This window comes from Fringilla coelebs (genome assembly GCF_963513975.1).
Source record: "Fringilla coelebs genome assembly, chromosome: 2".
NCBI classification, from domain to species: Eukaryota; Metazoa; Chordata; class Aves; order Passeriformes; family Fringillidae; genus Fringilla; species Fringilla coelebs.
In genome coordinates this window covers 41,716,702-41,741,530 of record NC_140029.1, presented here as the reverse complement: position 1 = coordinate 41,741,530, position 24,829 = coordinate 41,716,702, and the positions used below count along the sequence as shown (strand labels likewise).

General features: G+C 38.7%; 1 protein-coding gene across 1 annotated transcript; it reads left to right on the top strand.

Annotated features, from left to right (window-relative positions):
- The first annotated feature begins 195 nt into the window (after nt 1-195).
- GPR180 (G protein-coupled receptor 180) lies at nt 196-23,382 on the top strand. Its single transcript, XM_084227101.1, has 9 exons — nt 196-367; nt 2,720-2,878; nt 5,815-6,009; nt 9,326-9,506; nt 9,712-9,761; nt 13,297-13,454; nt 19,598-19,789; nt 20,136-20,213; nt 21,881-23,382. Exons 1-9 carry the CDS (start codon nt 220-222, stop codon nt 22,037-22,039), a joined length of 1,320 nt encoding a protein of 439 aa, XP_084083227.1. The 5' UTR covers nt 196-219; the 3' UTR covers nt 22,040-23,382.
- The last annotated feature ends 1,447 nt before the right edge of the window (nt 23,383-24,829 follow it).

The following is a 24,829-nucleotide window of genomic DNA, read 5'->3' as shown; positions in this document are numbered from 1 at the left end:
TTCTACGACTCTGGCTCTTTCAACTTACGGCCAGACCCGGCAACGGGACACGTTGCCGCAGGGGCGGGGCCTGGCGCTCGGTCTCGCCCCCAGGGGCGGACGCGCTCCCTCATTGGCTCTCTCGCCGCTCGCGCCTAACGCGGCGGGGGGCGTCACGTGACCGGGAGGGGGCAGCGCGGGAGGGGGAAGGAGGATCCCGGTGTCCGGCGGCTCCCGGCGATGCGGTGGCGGCTGCTGTGGCTGCTCAGCGCCGCCGCCGCCGGCTGCTGCTGGGGCCTCGCCGCGGGCAAGACGCTGCGGGGCGGCTTCGCCAGCGCCGCCGCCCGCCGGGAGCCGTGGCGGCCCGTGGCTCACTTCCAGTTCCACGGTGGGTGCCCCGAGGGCAGGAGAGCGGGGCAGCGGCGGCTGTGCCGTCCTGGAACGGGGCCGCGGGGAAGGGGGCGGCTGTGAGGAGCCGTTGGGGCGCGGGGGGACCGGTGACGGCCGGAGGGGCCGCGGGGTGAGGAGCGGGGTCAGCCCTGCAGCTCTCCGTCCTTCCTTACTTCTCTCCCTCGCACTCTCCCTCTTTTCCTCCTTCTCTCGCCTCCTGTGCCGGGACGTGCAACAGGTCCCATGCGCTGTCCGGGCAGCGCCGCAGCGGGGCCGGCGGTCCCGGCCAGCAGCAGGACGTGGCCGGAGCGCGGCGGGGCGGCCCCGGGCGCAGCAGTTGGCAGCGGCCCCTCCCGCGCTGTGGCTCTCGGAGGGGAGCGGAGCGGAGCGGAGCGGCGTTGTGCCTCCCTTCGTGCCCCGCAGCCCCTGCGGACACTCCCGGCCGGCTGTCCCGGAGAGCAGGGGAGCTCCCACTGCGACACGCATCGCTCCTTCCCTCTTGGAACTCTCCCAAATGGCAGCGGTGCTTCACGTCGCTGTGCCCCGTCGCTGTGTGGTGTTGGTGACGCCGCGCATGAGGATGTAAAATTCTCACCTGGTTATTCCCGCTGGCTTTTCTTTCCGGTGTTAAAAACTCCTTGTTAGTCATAATTTCTGAATGTTAGTATTTACTTAATAATAATTCCTGACTACTATTCCTGCTGAAAGAAAGCCCTAGCAGTGGCTTGCTGTGCGTGCTAGAGAAGTTTTACTTTACAGAAAGAGATGTGTGTAGCCATGGCAAGAGTCATGTCTAGCCAGGCTGTGCTGGTCAACCTGCTTTTCCTATGTGCTCAGCATTTCAGTAGCTTCGGCTGTTTTTCTTTCCCATTGGGCTTTGTGACAGAACAGTTCTGCAGATGCTTCAGAATCTAACGGGAAGCAGGAGAACGTGACATAAGCAAAACAGAGTTGGAGCATGACCTTCCAGTACTAAATGAGGAATGATAGATAGGGTGGAGATAGCTTATGAAGTGACTTGAAAGCAGTTAATTAGCACTGTCCTAGAAGTTAACTGAACTAGTGCTCTAAATAGATCTGAAGGAAAAAACTGCACTGTTTAAATCTGAGAAAAGACTGTCAAAATTGAAGATGAGCAGTGAAGGTGTTCAGATATATGTTGCATATTTGCATAGAAATACCTCTCTTCCTGCATGAATACCAACAACCATTTTGGGTCTTAGTGAAGCTTTCTTTAGAACCTTCAGTTAATATTTCAAAATCTTAGCTAAACTGTAGTTCATATAACATTTTACTGACTTTTCTTCTCCAGTAAATTTTACCTTTTAATTTAGGATACTCCTAGGTTAAAGATGTCTATGGCAATATATGAAAGAAGTAATGAAAACAAGTTTGAGGGTTGTGGAATTACTCAGGCAAGATAAATTTTGTCAAATGAGCTAGTTCTAAAAGGACTAAAATATTTCTGTGTGTCAAGATGCAGCCTATAGTGTCAGGTCAAGGGGAAATGGTTTCAGACTGAAAAAAAGAGGATTAGATTAGATATTAGGAAAAAAATATTTACGGTGAGGGTGGTGAAACAGATTGCCCAGAGTTGTTGTGGATGCCCCATCCCTGGAAGTTTTTAAAGACAGGCTGGATGGGGCTTTGTGCAACCTGGTCTAGTGGAAAGTGTCCCTGTCCACAGGAGAGGGGTTGGAAACTAAGTAGGCTTTCAAGTCCCTTCCAACCCAGGCCATTCTGCTGTTCTCTGATTCTACAGGTAGCCTGACACATAGAGAACACTGCTGATTTGATTTTATTGCCTCAATCTGTCATCTATAATTAATATTTTAGCTCTAATCCATCCATAACACGAAAGTCCATTCACATAAGTTCTTCTGGTGTTATACTTAAGAGCTACCTTGTGATGCTCATAGTCATGCCACAGAGATCATAAAATACAAGACTTTGAACGAGTTACTGAGACTATTGAGGGACTGTCTTTAGCTTGGAAACAATAACATTTGGGGTGGGAGGGAGGAAGGGAAAAAACATTATCTGGAAGTCTGTTTTACAAAAGAGGGGGGAGGGAAGGCTGTTTGTAGTAGAGAAGGTTAATGAAGCTTGTGCTATAGTTAAGGTTTGTTTAAGTACAACATAGACAATTGTACATTCACTGGTTTCTTAATGAGAGACATAGAAATTGTTTCTGAAAGACCATAAATACTTCTAAGCATGAAGTAGTGGTAAAAAATTTAGGATAATATGAAGGTGTATTGCAGCTAAGTACAAGAAAAATCTGTGCCACACTGTTTGCTTGTAACTGACATCAAGACAGAATAGTTGATTTTGTTTTTTAAATATTAAGGTGACCATGGTCTTCTGTGTGTCAGAATCAAGAACATAGCAGTAGCTGTGGCAAAAGCAGCTAGACTTCACCTCTTTCAAGCACAGGAATGGCAGAAGCTGGAGAACAGTGTCCAAGATCACAGCTGTACAGAGAAGTTCTCTAAAGCTCAGCTGACGAGTGAGTTACTGGGTTTTTTCTCCTTACAGAGTTACTGTGTATTTAGAACTCTGTTATCTATGTGTTTAGAATATTCATTTCAGTGAATTTAGGCTTTGCATCAACTAGGACATTGGTCTTCTACAATTAAAAATACTACAAGGAAATAAAATTTCTTTCTTTGTATCACTTCAGAAGAATTTGTTTGCAAGTTATGATTTAATGTGCTGCTGGAAAATGAAATCAATGACAAACAATGGCTTTAGTGGAAACAGACAGACTTTATGACCAGTTCCAATTCATGCTTTCACATGTTCACAACTCAGAAAGGGTACATACTTGGCTAAAGTTTTCATTTAGTCATTCAGTACAGAGATTTTTTTTTTCTTAGTTCTGCTTGGAATAAATATCTTTCTTTCTGTTTGTTTTTTTTTTTTTTTAATCTCAAATTTTCCATAAAATAGATTATCTTGGGTATGAGAGAGAATTTACAAAGAGTACCCTTGTACTAAGAAACTGAAGAACTAAAAAATCTGAATGCTTGAGACAGTCAGATTCTTGACTTGTTTGAGTTTGAATTGTGACTTTCATTGCAGTGGAATGAAAAACAAACTAGAGGCAAAGTGATGGAACCTGCTGAAGTTGCCTCTAAACTTTTGAAGCAAATGCTTGTAAGGTGGGAGTGTGTAGCTCAAGTACAAAGTAAAAGGGTAATTTTGTACATGTAAACTTTCTCTTTCACTACCTCATGGTAAGTCTTTATTCCCTGCAAACATTAATCTGCATCATGTTACCTTACTTTGTAACTTTCCTATATTATAACTTAATGCTATTTCACTCTTTATTTTTATAACTTGATATTTGTTACTGAATCTCACATTCAGCTGTTTATAATGTTTGAGCTAAGAGTTATACCAGTATAGAATGCATAGATTGTCGTTTTGCCTCTTGTTTACAAAGGAGTGTTTCTCACTTGTCAGGAGGCTCCCATTCTCCAGTTCCATGGAAATGGCATTTTTCAAAGCGGAGAGAACGAAAATAAAATTATATTTTCATGATAGCACGAATCTGCCATGCTTCAATGTTCAAAACATGCAAGAAAATTTTTAATAGAGTACTAAAGATGAGCTAATCAGGATAAAACTTAACTTGAGTATCCATCTAAATGTGAAAGAACAGTAAAACACTGAAGCATTGAGTTGTGTAACTAGAAGACAGACTGAAATAATAATTTTTGCACCATTTGTTTGTCATAATGGTACTTTAAGCATAAATTTTCCTCTAAGAAATTAAATTAGTGTTACATGCTTCATTCAAATGTATTTAAAAGAGAAGCTGTAGTCACTTAAAATACATTTCTTTTGTGCAGTCAGAATCCCAAGAGTAGCAGATTGACCATGTAATGTTTGTCATAATGAACCCTTACATAGATGTCACTTGTAGGGGATGTGGTTTCTTTATACTTCATCAGAGCTGGACAGAAGTGCTGCTGGAATAACTGGCAGTTGGTCTGTTGTTCCTGACTTGTCCCAGCAGTGTACTCACTGTTTTCTGCTCTGTTTGGAGTTGTATGACCACAGGGTGAGTCGGATTTCTTTGCTGATCTAGGGCAAAATCAGTTGCTTTTCTACTTCTGAGTCAGCTTACAGGTTTGAGAGGGAACTGATAAAACACACTCTGTGTAATCCCTTACTCTTGGTACAAATAACAGTGTCAGAACTCAGCTGAGAAGTGACATGGGGAGTAAAGCCACTCCTGTCAGTCACAGTTTGCCTTTCATTTGGATTGAGCACCATATGCAATACTGGTTTGTGTGTTGTCCAAGCCTGTACCTCATGACAGTTGCTGCAAGGACACGCACTACAATTCTTCCTGGATTCTAATGTTGCTCCATTCATACCTTAAGGGAACAGAAAATAACTTCTTGCAGTTGAAACACGTTTATTGGAATTACGTTGAAGTTTTTTACAGGTTAGAAACTTGTTCTAAATTTTGTCTACAAAATATTTAGGGAAAATGAGGTATGTTTGCAGCTCTTATTTAGAAAGGCCTTTCACCAAAAAAAAATGTTTTGTGGATTTTTTAATTAAATTTTTCTTCATCCTTAGCCATTGTCATCTTTATCTATTAAGGTGAATTATTCTGTTATTCCTGCAGAGAAATGATTGAGCTGATTTGTACTCAAGTTCAGTAGCTTTTGTTTCTTGCAGTTTCAGCCAAACATAGAGAGCCACAGGTTTCATTTGCATCAAGAGTTTGTTTTGAAGAGACTGCTTGGTTAACTGTTGTTTCTAGGCAAAAGTAGTGGTAAGATAGCAAGAAGATGAAACATGAGTATCTTATGTAGTCATTTTTAAATGTAATCTGATTTGAAATGTGCAGTTTGATTACACAATGGTTTCACACCGCAACTGTCAATTGAAATTCAGTATGTTACAGTTTGGGGAAGATCCTGTGAAATAATACTGATTTACACCTTTAAAGTATGCATGGTGGTGTTTACTGAGCTCACATGCAGCTGTTCCTGTCGGGTGCTCTAAATCTTTGAAAGCGAAGTCAAATAAATTTCACAAAGGTATTTTCCATACTGCAGAAGTACCTGGTAGGTAGTACCTGTCAGTACAGAACTAGAGGATGGAAAATGCTAAGCAAAGGACATAGTTTGCACTTTCTGGCTTCTAGAAGGAGGGAGCCCTCCCAGCAGAGGTGAAAGGTGGGTTGCAGTGTCCTCACCAACACTTGTCCATACCTACTTGAAAAAAAAGCTGAAGTTGGAGGTCTGGTCTTTGGTGTTATGGATAGCTTTCAAAACTCAGTATGTTTTCTACTGTGTGTAGTTTATAACCTGTATATGATGCTCTGGATTTAAGTTTTATCTTCATTCAAATATGTGTTTTCTAAAACCAAACTAGTCAAGTATTTACTCCTATTTTTGTTTTTTGTGCTTTCTTCCAAAGTGACTGTGAACCACACAGAGCAAAATCTGACAGTGTCCCAGATTCCTTATCCGGAAACATGGTATGTGTTTTATGTAGACAAGTTTACCTGCGAAGAGAATTATTCTGAATCCGAGGATATTCAGTTTGAAATGGTCTTACTAAACCCAGATGCAGAAGGGAATCCATTAGATCACTTTAGCGCAGGGGAATCTGGTAAGATTTTTTTTCTTAAAATTAGATTTGTAAGTTAAGGATCTGATTACTCAAATCAGTACTTACTGTGCTTGGAAGAGTATGGGGAACGGATAGCAGAGCCTCTTATACTTCATATTCTGGTTTTGTACAACGAGCAAACTTGAGTTCCTTTTCTGTCATCACAGAAAAATCCTTTCCTTTCCCTAGACTGACTTTCCAAAACTTGCCTGACTAGAAGCATAGATGCACAAGGAAAGTCAGTGTTAAAATCCTTGCTGATAGGTATTTTGAACATGTTGAAATTGTAATCTTCCACTTGAATGTAAACTTAACACCTGATTTTAATTAATTAGTGAAATTCCTTAAATGTGTGGAACTTGATTCTGTGCAATAAGAGTACATGCACGGTAAACCATTTTGCCAATACAATTTCAGTTCAGTGTTTAGATCTTTATGTCTTAGTCACAGGCTGTATATTAGCTTTGTCAGGCCTGATTTTGTTATAATTAAGAAATGTAATTTTGAATCTTTAAGCATCCAAAGAAAAACTCAAGACAGCAGCTAAAGAAATGCCTACATAAAATTGTATGCTTTAGACAATCCAGCCTAATGTATTCTTGGTTGCAGTGAGTAGTATCACTGCTCTGGGAGGGCTCATCAGCATGTCACTCACCTGGGTCTGTTGTGAGGAAAGGGCTCTGTAGGCTTAGTCTGCCTTCCTGTACAGAGTGAACCTGAATATACCAAGGATGAGCCTAATTGCTGTGCTCAGAATCAAATGCCTTGCTGTCACTCATGAACTCATGAGATTATAGAAGGAACAAAGGCAGCTCAGTTTTTGAAAGGAAGAAAATATTCACTGGAATATTTAGCAGAATCTGCAAGAAAGCACATTAATAATCTGGCTTTCAAGGCTCATAGTAAGACAACCTCTCTCTTTAACTTCTTAAGTTCTATAAACTTGCTAGTTTTTATTTGGTAAATTTGGCCTTCAGAAGTGAATTCTAGGTTAATTAACTTACTCTCAAAGAGGAGTAATTGCTAAATCGAGGGGCAAAGCAGTTACACATGGCATCATATGGCCCACTAAAGTGATGTAGAGACTCCTACAGAGGCATCTCAGCTCTGTATTAATTTTGTAGGAAGACTGAGCACTGGGAAGCAGAACTCTGAACAGCTTATGTGCTGAGTAAGAAGGTGTGTAAATGTGCTGGATGTATGTATTTAGATCTAACAAGTAGGAAGCAAGGTTAGCTGTACATGCCATGTCTTTCAGAGCTGCAGAAGAACACTTCTGTTAATTCAGAATTAAAACCTGCATTGTTGCTATGAATACTGAAGCTCTGTGCGCTGGTCTACTTTCAAAGAGTTGAGGAGCATTTCATCTCTCTTTCTCTTTTTTAATTTAAATGAATCTCTGGGAAATAATCTTGGCCATTTTTCCATAGAAACTTAGAATGAGAGGGTATCAGAGAGAAGATCCAGCTTCATTTCTTGCTTATTTCATGCAGGCAACTGAAAATTACATACTAAAAATCATTGCAGAAGGTTTTAGTTATGTCTTCCTTCACTTGAGTTACTTTAGGCTGTGGCCTGGCACAGAACATCTCAAAAATTAAATGAATAATAAGGAAAGCATGGGAATGAACTTGAGGCTGTCACCTTGTGATTAAGATGTTCGCCTTCGTAGATGAGGGGGCCTGACTTCAGATCCCTGGGAAATAATCTTATTGTATATGGTCTTCTACGTAAGACATCAAGTCAGTGGAATCCAGGATTTCTAAAGGCAGCTGAACAGGTAGCATTTTGAAGAGCTTTGAAGTAAGATATTTCATGTAATATTTTACTTTGTCAGCTGGGTTCATTGAAAGTCAGGAAACTTAGAGGGGACAGGTTGAAAATTGTATTTTTTATAGTGGGTTTTCAGTGCAGCTTTCTCCTAACCCCTTTTGGTCTCAAACCAATAATCTACACTCAGTCTATGGTTGGAAGGAGTGTTCTATCATAAATGCTTAGTGTTTGTTAAAAGCTAGTTGATTTTCCTAAAGAGTTTTCCAAGCGTTCTCACTCGTCATGGTGAGAAATAACTTTAACTTACACAGTCGTTGCCGACTTCAGTGGGTATCTTTTGAAGCAGAAAGAAAGATTTGATCTATACCACATACTTTTGTCATTGATAAATCATGCTCGTGTATTGGTGTACAAGAGAAGCAGAGTGGCCTGGAATTTTTAGTCCTCTTCATTACCTTATGCTCTTTTTCTCCCATTTTCCTGTGTGTATGTCCAAAATGCTTCATTTCAGTCACAGAAGCTATAATGCTAGCTACTAATCAGAAGTCATCCAGTTGTAATGTTTTTCAGCTCAGATACTGAAATGTGTATACTTGCTCTTCCCAATCTCTGGGTGGAGCTGGTGGGGAGCTTTTACCAGAGTTATTTTGCTGCTGGAGAAAAAGCTTTTTTTTAAGAATCTGATTCTATGGGCACAACTAAATTTCAAGGAAGGTTGGAGAATGAAAACAAGTTTTCTGTGAGAAGTGTTTGTCTACCTGTTTTTGCTCATATCTCACTGGCTTTGACCCTTTGGGAACTCCTGATGGGTTGCAAAGCTTACTGACAATAGAAAAGGTTTCCAGGTCTTAAGGGAAGCATTCTACCAGACTGAAAATTAGAGGACTTCTGTTTTATAAATAACCTAAAAAAAATTGGGGAATTTTTTTTTTTTAGACAAGTGCAAAAAATGCATGCTAAGAATGAATTACTGTTTTCTGTGCTACTTTTCTTTATCTGTAAGTTTTCAGAATTGATCACCTATGCTTCTTATCCTGCTTTATGTGGAGGAAGGGTGACACCCAGTGGTTAAAAAGATTAAGTAGAAGTCTGTTTGGGGTTTCTCTCACCTCAGATTGTCCTTTACGGAATCAAACAACAAGCAAAAAGAGCTAAAAATGAGTCCTGTATTAAATATATTACTCGCTGATCAAATGAGCTACAATTGTTTTGTGTGTATCAAGAAACTGTGCACTTTATACTAGTCTGGTAACCTCTCTGCTGCAAACCTCTCTGCTCAGAAAAGGTATTGTTGATTCAAAACACTTAATCAGATCAAATAATAATCAGTTCTTTGATGAAATTCACCAAATTTCTTGGATAAAATTGACTAGGGTTTAGACCTTTTATGTCTACTAACACTTTTGGGTAACAGTTGTTAAGTATTTCCCAATGATCGTATTAAAAAAAAAACACTGGTTTTTTTTTTTTTTTAGTTATTTGCTCCTAATAGCAACGTTTCTTTGTAAAACTAAGCTGTATTTCTTTTTTTTTTTCCCCACAGGATTACATGAATTCTTTTTCCTGCTTGTCCTAGCATACTTCATAACTACATGCATATATGCACAATCCCTGTGGCAAACAATTAGGAAGCGTGGACCTATGCATGGTGTATTAAAGGTGTTGACAATTGCATTACTGTTGCAGGCTGGTTCAGCATTTGCCAACTACCTGCATTTCTCAAGGTACCTTTGATCCTTTTCTGCTTTCAGTCTTTAGACTTGAAGAACAATGTGTTGTAAAGATCAGTGCATGAGTTGCCTGGGAGGGATTGTGGCAAAATACAGGACTGGATTTTGAACTGCATCATTGCCTAAATGTACTTGTGAGAGAGAACACTCGTTTAAGACACGCCCACTTAAAAACACAATCTTTTTGTTCTTTTTTCAGTTATTCTAGAGATGGGATAGGAGCTCCTTTTATGGGAAGTCTGGCAGAATGTGAGTCTGTCCCCTGTTTCTTACATATTCCTGCCCATGAATTTGTATAATACACTAGCAAATGCTGTTGCTGGACTATACTATGGTATTGGATCACATAGTTTGATTTTCAATATAAAATACTAAAAATTGCTCCTCCAGAAAAAAAAATGTTTTATGTGTTTACAGTAACTGTAATCTAAGTTGCATATCTGTGATATTGTTTAGGATTTTTCAAAGGATTTTTTTTGTCTCTAGATTCCTTGCTATGAACACTTAAAGACATGAATATCACCTGAGCAGGTCTTTCAATACATTGAAGAGTTTTATGGAGTTAGATCTAGAAAGCCAAGCTTTTTAGGAAACTTAATCATATTTTATAGAATTTGTCATTTCACTGACAAATTTAACGATTATTAAATGGAAAAGTATTTTACAGCACAAATTTTATGATCACCATGATGCAAAAAATGCTTATATGAAGGTTTGATGCTAACGAAGCATTTTCTTTCACTCTGTATAGATATTAGTTCTCACTGGAACTAAATTCCTGTAGCATGCCTTTTCAAAATGCACTAACTTAATCGTGTTCCATTCTTCATTCTCCATTGTTGTTGGATTGTTTGGGGGTTTTTTTCCTGCAGTTCACCTTTGAAGAATTGGGGCATCATTCCAAGCAAATACATTTCCATTTGACTGGCTTGAAGCACCCCAAGAAAGTAGCACTGCAGTAGTGTGATAGTGTTGGGGAGTAACAGCCTATACAGAGAAATAGTTCCCTTTGTAGAGTTCATTTAGAAGGCTGCAGTTGGAATTACCAGCCTCTTGATGGCACCTGGCACCACAATAATTGCCTCTTTCTTGTTTTAACTATTTGAGCTGACAGTTCCTTGCAGCCACTCCAGCAACTGTGTAATTAAACATTCCTTCTCATGTCATGAAATTAAATAAAATGGAGAATATGGAGGTAGTCATAACTCCACCTCAGTGTTAACTATCCAGCCAGAACTTCAGAGAGAATAGCTTCATGTTAGATTTTTTTTTTGGTATATGTGTTGTATAAAAAGCCCACTTCTATTTATACAAGATTATAATTAATATTATTTTTTAATCAGTAGCTGAATTTCTTAAGTTCAGCTAGAAAAGTTTTTACTTTCTTACTGTCTCTGAAGTTGGTGGTTTCCAAAACAGTAAGAGAGCAGAAGTAATAGAAATGTGGAAAGCTTCAGTGGCAGTTCTGACGAATGGCTGATGGCAAGTAGTATAGTTTGAAGGGGAAAGAGGATACCATTTTTCCTATAGGTAGGAGAAATCTGAGTGAAAAATAAATGTTAAAATTTGTGTTAATTGCAGTGTGGCCAGAATATCTTCCTAAAAACTTGTTCAGATACCATCTCAAGCAGTTATTCTTTTCCTAGTATGATGTAGTCTTTACCACGTATAAAGAGCTGATCCTCAGTCTAATTAACCACCTAACCCAATCGCATAAACCACACAAATAATGCTGGCACTCAGGAGCATTGCCAATGCTGTCCTTTTAACTTTTGGTAAATAGAAAATGTGAAGAGTCAATGACCATTTTGGTGTCTGTTGAATAGTCAAAAAAGGTGAATTGTGATGAAATCAGACAATTGGTATCAGCTCAGTAACGTGACTTTACACTGACCTTGAATATTGTGAGATTATTGTAGTCTTTAAAATTTTTATCACCCTTTTTCTTTCTAGCAAAGTGTATAGGATGTCAAAGATTAAAGCTGGTTGTGGATTTTTGTCTTACACAAATTTATGTGGGAATCCACTTGAATTGTTACCACACTGAAGCAGAGCAGTACCTATATCCATGATGTGATGGAGAGATGATGTCTGGCTATAATAGGGCAGCTTATCTTAAGGAATGACAGAAAAGAAAATGCTCCCTAGAACACGCAGAATTATTCAGTCATTTTTCTAGTTTAGATTTGTGACGCTGGTTTGGCATGCCTTTGTTCATGTAACAATTATTTTTCTAGTGAGTACTGTCTCTCAATAAGATAGCATTGGAAAATAACTCCATGATTATTTTTTTGCCCCAAATCAGTGCTGGTTGATTTTATTAAAGAATTATGAAATTTGTATTTACTAAAAGGTCTTGACGGATCTTAAACAGTGACTGTCTTAATACATTAAGAAGCATTTAAGCATGTAAACTCTGAGAATACCGAGCGTATCCCAGGAATTATGTTCTGAAGTCTGATTTATACTCTTCATTTTGCTAGTATTGCTGGATGTCAGGAAAATATGTACATGATCTTCTTTTGATGCACTTCCCTTGTATCCATATTAATTTCTGTACAGTGGCAACATTTCCTGTGCCAGTATTTTTAGTAGATGTGATATTTATCTTTTTTAATACAATCCAGCTGTATTAAAGTAGAGCTTTGCTTTTTTTATGACAGAAATATTATTCTTGTACCTGATAGTGTAAGTGAAAATTACAAATAAGGAACAAATTTAATTGAACTAAAACATTAATGAAGCAAAAAAGAAAGCATTGCTGCGTGTAGTGCCCAGTCTCTAGTTTCTGAACCAAATTTACAATAAACATAGTGTAAGAATGTATTTTTCTTTTACATGTCTGGTATGCCAGTACAATGAGTCAGATCCCAACATCAACTTTAAAATTGTTCATTAAGTCAAAAACTTACAAGGTCTAAAGCTAACAATCACCCAGAAAGAAATCTTCAGGTTCTTCTACTGTCAGTAGTGCTGCAGCAAGCCTACAAATAAAGGCTTTAATATATCCTAGCTTAAAGTTTTCTTTATTCTGATGCAGCTTTAAACACAAGTTTAAGACACTGATTAAGAATGTAACTTTATGGAGTATGTGTTAATTGTTCCCAAACAGGTAAAAATGGACATAGCAAAATGAGGTAAAGGTACTTTGCATTTAATAAAATGAAATACAGACAAGTTGTTGATCTAAATGAAGTTTGTGTTAAGGTTATTCATTATATTTTCCCCTTTAAGTATCTCAGAGTGGAATTTGTCCTAAATATTTGTGCTTTCTTCTGGAAGCTACTACATCCTCAAGACAAAGTGCAATTAATTCAAAGGACAATGTAACTATCTGATTTTTGAACAAAAGTTCTTCAGAGTGAAGAAAGGAGTTCATTTCATCATGTTGCATATTTGCACTATGATTAACATACATATGATTTTAGTTCTTTAGCATGTATAAGTCTATTTATGCAGATGGACTCCTGAGCCCAGACTACTCTGACACAAGAGTGGGATTTGGAAGGACATGGCACTGTGCCCATGTTCTTGCAGATCTGCAGCATAACTGCAGGAAAGCTGATAGTGATCTGTTTGGTCACTGAAAACTCCACAAAATAGCTACATTTTCTGGCAAAGCCACCTCCTCTAATCTAAGTCATCAAAATTAAAAGGTGATACAGAGGCATAAGCGTCCATCGTTCATTTGCGGGTATATAGAACATTTCTCTTTGATAGAGGAAAAAAATCCAAAACTTTATTTTTGTTTTAATTTTATTCATTTTTATTTTGTTTTCAATAGTGTGTGATATAGTCTCACAGATACAAATGCTGTACTTATTGTTGAGTCTGTGTATGGGTTGGACAATAGGCAGAATGAAGAAATCTCATGGCAGACCTCTTCAGTGGGATTCCAGTCCAGCGTCTACCGGCATTGCTGTAGTAGTTGTTGTTACACAGGTTTGTATTTCATATTCATTCTTACACTGAAGTATACAGCTGCTATTAAGTATGACAGAACTGTGAACCAAATAATTTCAATATTTTAATTTTTATGAGGGAGGGAGTATCAAGACTGGAAAAAAGCCCACAGCATAATGTGCACCCAGTATGTCTAATAGGTAACACCACCTTCTCTTTACTTTAACAATTTAAGATGTAGCTCCACAGTATGTTTTTGTCTAGCAGTAAAACCACTTAAGAAGTTCCCACAGTTTCCCAAACTCCTGATTGTGCCAATTGTTGGTAGCATTATACTGTGAACCAGATTAGTGGAATAACCTAAGCTGAAAAAAAAAAAAGGTAAAAAAATTTTGCATAGTCATTTTATTGATCTGATTTGTAATGTGGTCCTATAAATAGTTGTAATCAGTACAGCTGAGGCATTGTGAACTAGATTATGGAGGTTGATGACCAGCATCATGGGAGGAAAGACAACAAAAGCTGCTGTGACCAAGTCTTTGTCATGAAAACACGGAAATCATCAGTGCCCTCCTTTTGCAAGCACTCAAATAGAAGGTCTAATGGTCCTTTCAATCAATATAAGGAAGGGAATTCTTGAAAGGTTCATGTGCAGGATTGGTCTTGCAAATATGCAAATGGTCTGACACATAATTTCATTCAAATATTTTCCATTAGTATAAATTAGAAAGTTAAGTAAACCAGTAACTTAAAAGTAAATTGTAATGGAAATCATTCAACCCTGGTGGTGCCTTTTGTAAACAAATTTTTTAAAATCACATCATAAAGACGAGAATCTGAAAACCATTGAGAAAGAGAAGAGCAGGGAGAAACTGGAGACAGTAATGAGGAAGAGATTATACTGAAGATTTTTTTACCATTTGGGTAATATCTGTAATTAGTGCTGCTTCTAAACTAAATAAGTGGACTTCTAGAACATTAAGAATAGCTGAGAGCTGGCATTTCTTGCTAATTAAGAATATAAACCAAAGGCTGTTAAGGTCAATGGGACTGTTGAAATTTAAGGATGGGTGTCAAAATAAGGTGGAATGAACCTATCCAGAAATTTTACATGCTGGTAATAAAGAAGACTTCTAAAGTATTTAATTTCATTCATGCTTCTGCACTTGTGCATATGTATGGGTATGTTAGTACTATGCTGCTTGAGACTGGAAACTTTTTCATTGTTGTTTCCCTTTACTATACATAGAATAGACAGTATCATCAGCTTGATCTTATTTTGGTTGCTACTTACGGTAAAAGTGGGGCAGGCATCATACATGCGAGCTGCTTCCCTGAAGGCTGGTCCATGAGACACCCTTTGGCTCTTGGAGCAGCACTGGAGCTGCATTAGCACACAGTTGTCTGTCTTACTTTTCACCAGTAAGACACAGCTCTACCACATCTCCATGGGTTGGGAGTGTCAGGTTCAGCAGGAGTCTTGTAGGAACACAATCTGGGTATTGGAATATGCCATTGCCCAAGTAGTTCTGCACCTCCGTATCAGTGTCTACTGTCTCTGGCAAAATTTCCCTCACACCAAGAGTATCCCTTCTGGAGAGGATATTTTCCATCTCATGGTTCAGTACATACAAAATACACCTTCTGTCAGATTTGTTCTCCTAATTACAGAGTGCAGCTCTTGGGCTTGGGGAAACAGGATTTAGACAGTTTTTCGCTGGTCTGTCTAGATTGACATGGATGTTTGACCTGCTATAAACACTCAATTGGCCCTTTTAATGGCTAAAAACGAATAACCTTCTTCGATTCTTATGGGAGAACCATCTTCCTCTTATGCCAGAGGTTGGACACACTTCATGTGGATAATCAGAGATGTTCTGAGGACTGGAGGCTGCTGGAAACTATGTGCATTAACCTTATGCAGCAGATAGAAATTCCACCATGTTAGTTTTACTGACATTCTCCCATACCTGTCCTCATCTTATCTTCAGGATAGTCAAGGAAGTGGACAACCTGAGGAAACATGTTATTCTTCAACTTAAATGCAGTTTTGACTAGCAAGCTATCTGAGCCTGTTTGCCTACTACTAGTTCAAATTGCTCCACAGATTTTCAGGGGTTTTTCTCCTCTTGGTTCTGATGCTATGGTTTTTGGGTTTTTTTTATTGTTCTTTCAGAAGCACTAGCAATTTCCTGGGCTATGTTTATGGGTTGCCTTCAGTGTCGGGTGGACACAGCCTCGTAGTCAGCAAATGTCTTGTGGTCTTTGCAGCTGCAAAGAGGTAACATCTCAAAGGAGGGACAAGTCTGCCATTTAGCATCTCCCTTTGCCTTAACTTGTTCTTTACTTCAGCCACAGAATAAAAGATTCCTAGGCTGCTGTGCATTCATTAAAAATCCTACTTTCTGCTGCTGAATCACAAGCCTTGTACAGACCTTTATTGATGGCAGGCCCTTCCCATCACATAGACCAGAGCAGTTTCAACTTTCAAGGCTAATCAGACTGTAGGCAATGATTCTGGAAAGATAGCTGATTGCTCTGAACCTGATCAAAATGGCATAGAATCTTACTGCATTAGACATCACCATACACAAGGGTTCTTAGGTGTGCTCAGAATGAGCTCTTCTCTGACCTTAGATGTAAACCATTTTTTGCTGTACTGCGTTGCGTGACATCAGATAACTCAGTACTAGATATGGTTGGAAACAGCTAGTTTGCCTTGCTGCTCCTTCTAATTTCCCTTTTGCTTCCCCCTTCCCCTTACCTCTCAGGGGTGATCTGTCCCATGAGAACCTGTCTTTGCTGGAGATTGATAAGTTATCTTGGCTTGTCATAAAGTCAGTGTTGGCATCGTGAAGGGAAGGAGGAGTTCTACCGTAATTGTTTTCTCATGACATAAAGGGTGTCTGGTTCTTCATATGGATGTGGAGGTTCTGCTTGTATATCTGGAACATCAGGATGATATCCGTGGCCACCATTCCTCTAGTATTTGAAGAGGAAGGCCAGTACTGGACAGTGGTTGGTGTGTCCTGTGAGCCAGGATAGGTCAGGATTATATACAGGTAAAGTCAGGCATTTTGAACAGTGTATTATGTACACAGGAGATGGTCATCCTGTTTCTTATGAAGAAGCAGTGACTTTAATGTTGGACAACACATAGTGTGAGTCAGCTCTTCAGCTTCCTCTCTCATCCAGTTCTTTTGTCTACAGCCTAAGCACAGTTGTTCTTCTGGATAACAATTAGAATTATCCCTCCTGATTTCTTCTCAGACCTCAAACATAATTCTGCTCACTGCCAACAAAAGATGTCTCTGATGTCTACTTCAGCAGGTTGATGTCTGGTGTTTTTAAGTTTGTTCCTGATTTTGCAGCTAAGTGAACTGATACTTGCTTTCTATAGTCAAGACCTTAGAGTTCCTTGACCTTGATTTCTCAAATTTTAATTATTTTTTTAATACTTCACAACCAAAAAGGTTTTAACTTCAACATCATGCTTGTCTATGAAGGTTTTTCTTCATTGAAAACAGATCGTCTAGTCTGTTTTTACCTAGAAACACTTGATAGCACCATTTTCTGTAGCATCCTGCTTTTCCCAGGTGAGTGGGAACAGCCCCAGCTCATAGAAAGGGCAGTGATGCATTTACTTTGTCCAAGTTTACGCTGTGTTGCACTGACAGTTCCATCTCTGCCTCTAGCACCTCTGCCTTCTGCTTATTTTGGAATAATCCAATGAAGCTGAAGGGAACTGGACTTCTGTGATCTCACATTCCTGTCACCATACACAGCCTTTGATCAACTGATGTTGTGTTGTTTACACTCTTTAAAGGGCTGGTCCAGAACACACTCTGCTGTCAGACACTATTATCCTATGAGGATTTGGGCTTTGTTCTCATGATCCCTTTACTCCAGTTCTTTGTCATCTTCCCATGAAAGTGGCTTTTTTCTTTGCTGTTACTCTTGGTGTAGACTAAGGAAAATTCAGGCCTTCATGAGCTCTGGCTTTTAAGGTAAGGTAGGCTCCAGTGATATTTTCTTCTTAGAGCAGTATCACAGTTCTGTCTCCATCAGCCTATATGGCTTCCCCCCAGACGCTTGATTCAGGATGATTTTATACGTAAGTTCAGGGAGCCTTTTATTTTCTCAAGCAGAATATGTACAATCCAGGGAAGTTAAATATTTTGGCTGTTCCCAATGTAAGTATCAAAAGGGAAAATGCTCACAAAACTGCAATGATTCTGTAACTGGTAGAAACATTGTTCATTGTCTGAGCATGTTCTAACTGGACTGAAATAACTTCTGTGATAGGAATTCATCAATTTCATGCCAAAACTAGTGCTGTAGACACAACGTTACCAAACACTGTGCTGTATCTCAGGTATTCGGGAGCAGTTTAGTCTTATTTCAGTCTTACTCTTTGACAGAATTCTCAGTCAAGTAACTTGATCATATGAAGATGTTTGCTTGAAATCACTCTTTCTGATCATTATGGTGAGAACATTCGAAGCCTGTTGGTCAGATTGTGTACTAGTAGTCAGTGATGTTGAAAACACTCATGCTTTACGTCTGTCCCTCTCCCATCCTTCCATTTTCCATCCGTGTAGTTGAGGAGTGACTGAAGTGAGAGCAGCTGTGAAATGACAGGGCTGTATCCCCCTTAGGTAAGGGAGGGGGAAAGAAGGAGAGTACTCTGAGGATATTCTAAGCACACATTATTCTAATACTCAGCTGATGAGACTCAAGGCCACCCACCTTTGGAAGGCACAGGTGGATTACACATTTTTTAAAAAGTTAATATTAGGAACCTTTTTGTCTTTATGTAGTGAGAAAGCCTTTGAATGTGTTCAGAAAGGAATTTGACTAATTTATATTTCTAAATTGAGCTATACAATGTCTGCTTCTGAAGACCTTCAGAGCTACTTCACTCATCAAATTTGCCTACCTTTCTTTAAAAACCTGCTTTATTAGGCACCTGAAGCCTCAGTGCAAGTTAGATATGTGCAGTAGGTGGACTGGATTCCAGTGTATATTCAAGTTCTAAAATGCCATTCAGCTGCTGCAAGATGCTCTGAGAGTCTAAACTTTCTAAATTAGAATCCACAATGTTAGCATTCCCAAAGTTCTGAAAAGGTGTTCTTCAGCAATACAGATTTTTTTATGCAACTGGTTGGCACCTTCTTCACAACTAAAACTCAGAAATTAGGTGCTTGTTAGTCTGTTTTTCCTTGGAGAATATCAATATTGTTTCTCAGAGTGCTCTCAGAAATTGGATTCCGCAGCAGATGGATACAATGCTGGGAGTTAAGAAGGGGGTTACTATCTTTTATATAGTTATCTGTTGGCTGGAGTGCTCAGCCAGATGTTGGAATGGCATTTGGAGCCTGTGACACTCCCTTTCCTAGACCCTAGGAGGTTTCTGAGCCAGGTGTTTGCAAAGTCAGGCTCGCTCACAGTTTCTGACCTAGCTGATGCTGAATTCTTTTCTCCACAATGGCACAGCTTCAATAGAAGGGGTGGAGAGTGGCCCACCCAAGAACACCCTATAGCCTGGCAGTTGCAGCACTCTCCAAGGAGGTGGGAGATGTGAATTGGATATCCTTTAGGCAAAGAAGGGAATTGTGGGAGATCCAAGTTCAACCTGGGTGAATGCTTGAGCCTTAAGGCTATTGTATAAAAGGGGCAGCAGCACCACCCTCTTACTTCCCCATCTTTGAAAAGAAAAGTGAATCCTGTTAGGATTTTTAAAGAAAAGGCGTAGCCGCCTGCCTTTGAAACAAGCTTTACAGGTTGTGGATCACAAGTGAAAGGAGACACCTCCCTGTAAGCTCTGTGAAATCATTTCAGTGGTCTTCCTGCAGAGTAGGACGAGTGTGCAGGTGATTATTTCACGTTTTTTTCTAAGGTGCTACATTCCCTCTATCCAAATTAGAGGAAACCTTAACTTGTCAAGCTTTCTAAAAGTTACAGAATCCAAGAAGTAAGACTCTGTCCCTGCCAGTTGCAGTAATAGGTCACAGCAAAAAGCATTTCAGAATAGGGTTTGTTGGGTTTTTTTGCTTAGCATGGCAGTCCCTAACAAGTAGATTGGAGCATTACCAGATAACTTAATCTGTGATGGGAAGGTTAGTTGAAAGTTAATGTAAGCTGGTTTACTCTAAGTGCACTTTGCTGTTGTTCTTTTTCAGAGCTTCTTGTTAATTTGGGAGCAGTTTGAAGATACAAATCACCACAGCTACCATTCGCACCATGGCTTGGCGAGCGGGCTGCTCATTGGCCTCAGAGTCTGCCTAGCTCTGTCCCTGGCTGCTGGGCTGTACCAGATTATCACAGTGGAGAGAAGCACACTGAAAAGGGAGTTCTACATCACCTTTGCCAAAGTATGGGTTACATCAAGCAAACTGATCCCTTAGTCTGTAAATATAATCATGGCATGCAGTTGACTGAAGCACTAAGCTCTTTCCCTCCATAAGAAAGTGTCTGACTTGATTACATTGCACCCTGTCATCACACTCTGAAGTAGGCTTTTTAATTTGACAAGGAGTATAGAGCTTTTTAAAACAGAAATCCCACCTTTCATTGTGTGGTTTTCGTTATGTTGATTGAAAATTAAACAATGGGTTCATAAAATAGACAGAAATGTAAATGTAGTTCCTGTAACTGTCATCTCTTTCTTCTAAGCTGGCATGTAGTCATTATACAACTTATACTCATCTTCTTTTTTAGGCCTGCATTCTCTGGTTTCTGTGCCACCCATGTCTTGCAACCATTGCTGTAATATTCAGAGAATATCAAAGAGAAAAGGTATGTACAGGCAAGATAAAAGAGATGAAATTTGAATAGTAGTTGTTCTTCATGTTTAATGTTTGTTAGCAAACTCATGCTCTTAGGCTGTTAATCCTATGACCCCAAAGCAACTTGAAAAGTCTTAGTCACAGAGCTCTCATTGATGCTAATGTGAGTCATATTTTACAAAGGCATACAGTGCTCGAATCATCTAAGGGTAATCATTTCTAGGTTAAGGGAGGGAGAGGGGGAGATTGTTAAGTCAAAGGAAAATGTGGAGGGGGTGTTTTGTTTTATTGTTTGCTTGTTTGCTTTTAATTAAAAACATCTTGGAGAATCTTTTAACAAAGGGAGTAGAAAGATAAATCAGTGGATTTTTTTTGTTGTTGTTTGCCTTTTAGTCTTCATCCTTTAAAAGCTTTATGTGGCTAAATAGGTCAGGGAACCTGTAGCTGAACTGTATTCTTTAGATCAAGAAGTCTGTCCAAATATCTAGTTTGGTTTGTAAGCTCTAAACAGTTAAAAACAAAGTTGGACTTGCTGAGTTTCTTGGTTGCTTATACTTATTGGGAACTGGAGAACTCTGTGTGTGCAGCCTGCCATGTTCAGATGAAGTGCACCACTATTCTCAGGTGATTGACTGCCTCGTTCCAGCATAGGGTTTTCTTCTTTTCTTTATGCTTATAACCATCTGTGCATTTGTATGCAAATATATTCAGAAAATGAGCTTTTATTTGTGTAGAGGATATGTAAGGGAAAGAAAAAGGTTTTATTAAATATAAATAATAAATTAAATTCTGTGTTTGATTTACAAAAAAAAAAAAGGAAATCTAGGCAGAAAAAAATTGATTCCTCTAGAGATACTAATGAAGAAACTTTTTGTTTTGCTTGATGAAAACATCCTCAGGGCAGGAGGACAGTCTCCAGAGGTGTCAGTAAAGAAGTATTTTTGCAGTATTTTGAGCTTACTAAAGGAAGACTACAATTGCTCTGCCGTTGCATTTGAGCAACTTTAACCACTATGTGCAGCTGCATTTCCTACACTATGATAATTCAGCTGTGTTTGCTTCTTCAAATGCACCTCAATACAATAAAATGCACAATCAATAAATACCATACTTGTTTAACAAAAACATGCATTTTAAAGGATTGCCTACACATAAAGACTTGGGCTTTCTCAGAAACAAGTTACACCTTTAGGCATTTGATAAACACAGCCTTACACAGCTTTTGCAGATGAAGAGACTTGAACTGAAAGAGATCTGGCTAAGTGAGATTGATAAATCACTATCCTCAGCTCTGTGATTGTGTTAGTGCAAAGTGTTTCCAAGTTTTCTTCCCGCCCCCCCTTCTCTGTTTGTTGTAAGAATAGAATATCTAAACATCACCTCTGCTTGTGAAACTGCATGGGTGGTGAATTGCAAGTCTGAAATTCCCCAGAACAGAGACTGCCAGAAGGGTTATGTGACTTGCCCAGGGCTATCTACTGATTTAAAAACAGCCAGGTGTGAGAGTCTGATTCCTGGACTTAAAATGCATGTTCAAATCTTTTGTAACTGCAGCGGTGTTAAACGGTTTAAAGTTAAACCTCAAGCACTCATGCTGATAGAAATTTATTGTGGCTTGCTTAGTGAGAGAGTTTTTTTCACTTACTCTTTTCCTTCTCTCTCTTTTTTTGTCTCTAGATTATTACCATAGGTGTTATCCTCTGTCAGTGCATCTCCATGGTTATCCTCTACAGACTTTTTCTATCTCATAGTCTATATTGGGAAGTATCTTCACTGTCATCAGTGACATTGCCACTAACAATATCCTCTGGACATAAAAATCGACATCACTTCTGAGATGTTCAGGAAGAATACATTACGTAATAAATGTGCAATAATGACTTGAATATGCAGGTATTTTTGTCACAAGTGTGTGATACATTGGTTTCACTGGAAAACTGAGTGATAATATCAAAGCACTTCACAGACCTTTGGTCTGACAAGATTCCTAGATTAATGTGTTAAAAATATTGTGGAGTTGAATACTGAAGAGTCTTGAAAAATATTGAAGAGTTTTATAGATACTGTTTAACAAGTGGTGCTGAGTTGTATCACAGAAGAGTACAATGAATCTTTTCTCTTCATTCACCTACATCAAAAATGCCATTACTTTGTGTCAGTGCTAGGTTTGAAGGCCTTATAAAATGGAGTTCCTAAAACATCTACGTGCTCAAACAAGTTTAAAATAAGCCAGTTGTGAAATTGGTGTGATGCATAACGATGAGTAAAAGGGGTTTTTTTATTTTCATGCTTTAGAGAAAATGCATTTTATGTATCAATGTAAAGATGGGGAAAGAAAGGAGGGAGAATCATGTAGAAAACATATGTAAAATGTTCACAACTGACTGCAAGAAACTTTCCTTTATTATGGGTGTAAAGAAAAACCTTTTTTTGCATCTGATGTTCATACCGGTTAAAATCCTGATGGGAATGTAAATAGGGTTTATGTCTTCCTTTTTAAAAAAAAAAAAGTAAATTTAACTAAAAATTTCATCCAGTAAATCAAGGTCTGAATAGTTTTTGAGGCTTGGAATACATAGCAACATAAAGGTAATTAAAACAGCAGCCTTGCATCTTTTAAAGGAGAGAAAAAAAAGGCAAAGAAAATGGAATGGGTGATGTGGTACTAGAATTTTAATCCTGATATAATTCATTTCTGTTACATTGAGGATTCAATCATAATTAAGCCATATACACAGATTAAATTAACAGAAGCATTTCAAATAAATGTTGGTTTCAGTCATCAACTACCCATGAATTCCTGCCCAAGGATACTTAATCAGGATTAAATTTTCTATGAATAATTGAAAAACAAAATACTCACTGGATTTGTTATAATCCATGTTGGCACTGGGTTCTAAGTAGTTGCCATCTTCCATCCATTGTAATAAAGCCATTCTACTTTGTGATGCCCTAGCATCCAGAAAGCCAGTGTAAATATATACTTTATTGAAGTGCCTATTTATAGAGTATGATTAAATCATGCTGACACTTTTTTTCTCTCATAATAAGAACATACCTATTGCCATTGTGAGTGAAATTTTTCATTTTGGATTTAGCTCAGTTTAAACTTCACACATGTGTGTTTCTTCACAAAATGGATTTTATTTTCTAGTAAATCAGTGTTTGCTTCTTCTTAACAGTGTGTATTTCATTATGTCTCTGAAAATGTGAAGATACTGATTCTAGCTTTAAAATAGCCCTGAGTTTTCCGTTTATCTTTGCCTCAGTTGTGAGCATAGTTGAAACATAAGTCTGTTCCATTTTAGTTTAGAGGCAAAACTAGATATTTGCCTTTGACTAAGGCAAAATGGCAACATGACAAAGTTGCTCATTAAATCATCTCCTTTCTTATTGTTTGTAATTCAGATCAAGAATGGCAGGTTGAGGCTAGAAAAGATGAGATATTATGATTTCACACCATCTTTAGAATGATTAAAAGATTAATTATTACATTCCTCTGATAACCACACAAAAATATTATTGGTTAAAACTTCAGTCTTTATTTCCTTGCTTATCTCTGTACTTTTCATCTTCTCAAGAAAAAAGCATCCTGGTTTTGATAAGTCTCCAATAATGTAGTAAAAGAGTTCTATCTGTCCTCATGTATAAGACTTCAAATTCACACATAAAATAGAATTTTCTGATAGACACAAGTACTGCTTTACAGTTTATGATCCATCGTGATTAAAGTTTTAATCTATGCAAAAAAACCTCTATGTGCCTTTCAGAAGAGGCACTCCATTTGTTTTCTTCTCCAGAAGTACTGTCTTACTTCCTGTAGTTCTTCTGACTTGACTTGGTCAGTATTATGATGCCATTTACCTTATTTTCACTTTATAGATAACACCCCACAACAAATCATTGTTCGTTACTGTAAGCATGAAACATAAGGTGTTGTCTTTTGCATCTTTCCCACATTGTCCCATAAGTCAACAGGTAACATTAGTTTCTTAGTTTGGCATTGGATCCAGTTACTTGGAAATAAATTTTAATTTTGCTATTATTGTACTGTAGCAATGAAGTATCACTTCTCATGGGAAGTGCTACAAAGGGTCTCTTAGCAGATAAGCAGTGCTCACCAGCTTTGTGTTATTAAATAATAAATGCACACTGTAGCAGTGTGTCACTATGACTGCAGTAACATTCAGTTAATTTGGTGCAGGATATCTTGGGGAAGTAGGAAATTTTCAAGTATGACTAATGGACAAAGCTTATACTTAACCTGTACTCTGTGTTGTAACTTACTGCCTCTGATCCTGCCTGAGGAGTGGTTCAAGTATGTAAAGGTCTCTCTCTTCTTTCTAACTTACATCTCCTGGGAGAGTAGCTGATAAGACCTTGTTTTTTTCATGCTTATCCGCACTGTTACCCATTCTATCGATTTGATTTCATAACTTCATCTTGAAAAATAGCTTCCAGCCTTCTTCCAGTTGTCCTCAATCTGTGCATCCCAACTTGAAAACTGTACTTCTAAAATGTGCTTTCTGTCACCCAAAAAACAATACTCATTTTCTGTCACACATTGAGGCTTTTGTGTGCATCAGCTAGTGCTGTGGCCTGCATCAGGACTGCTTTAGGTGGACA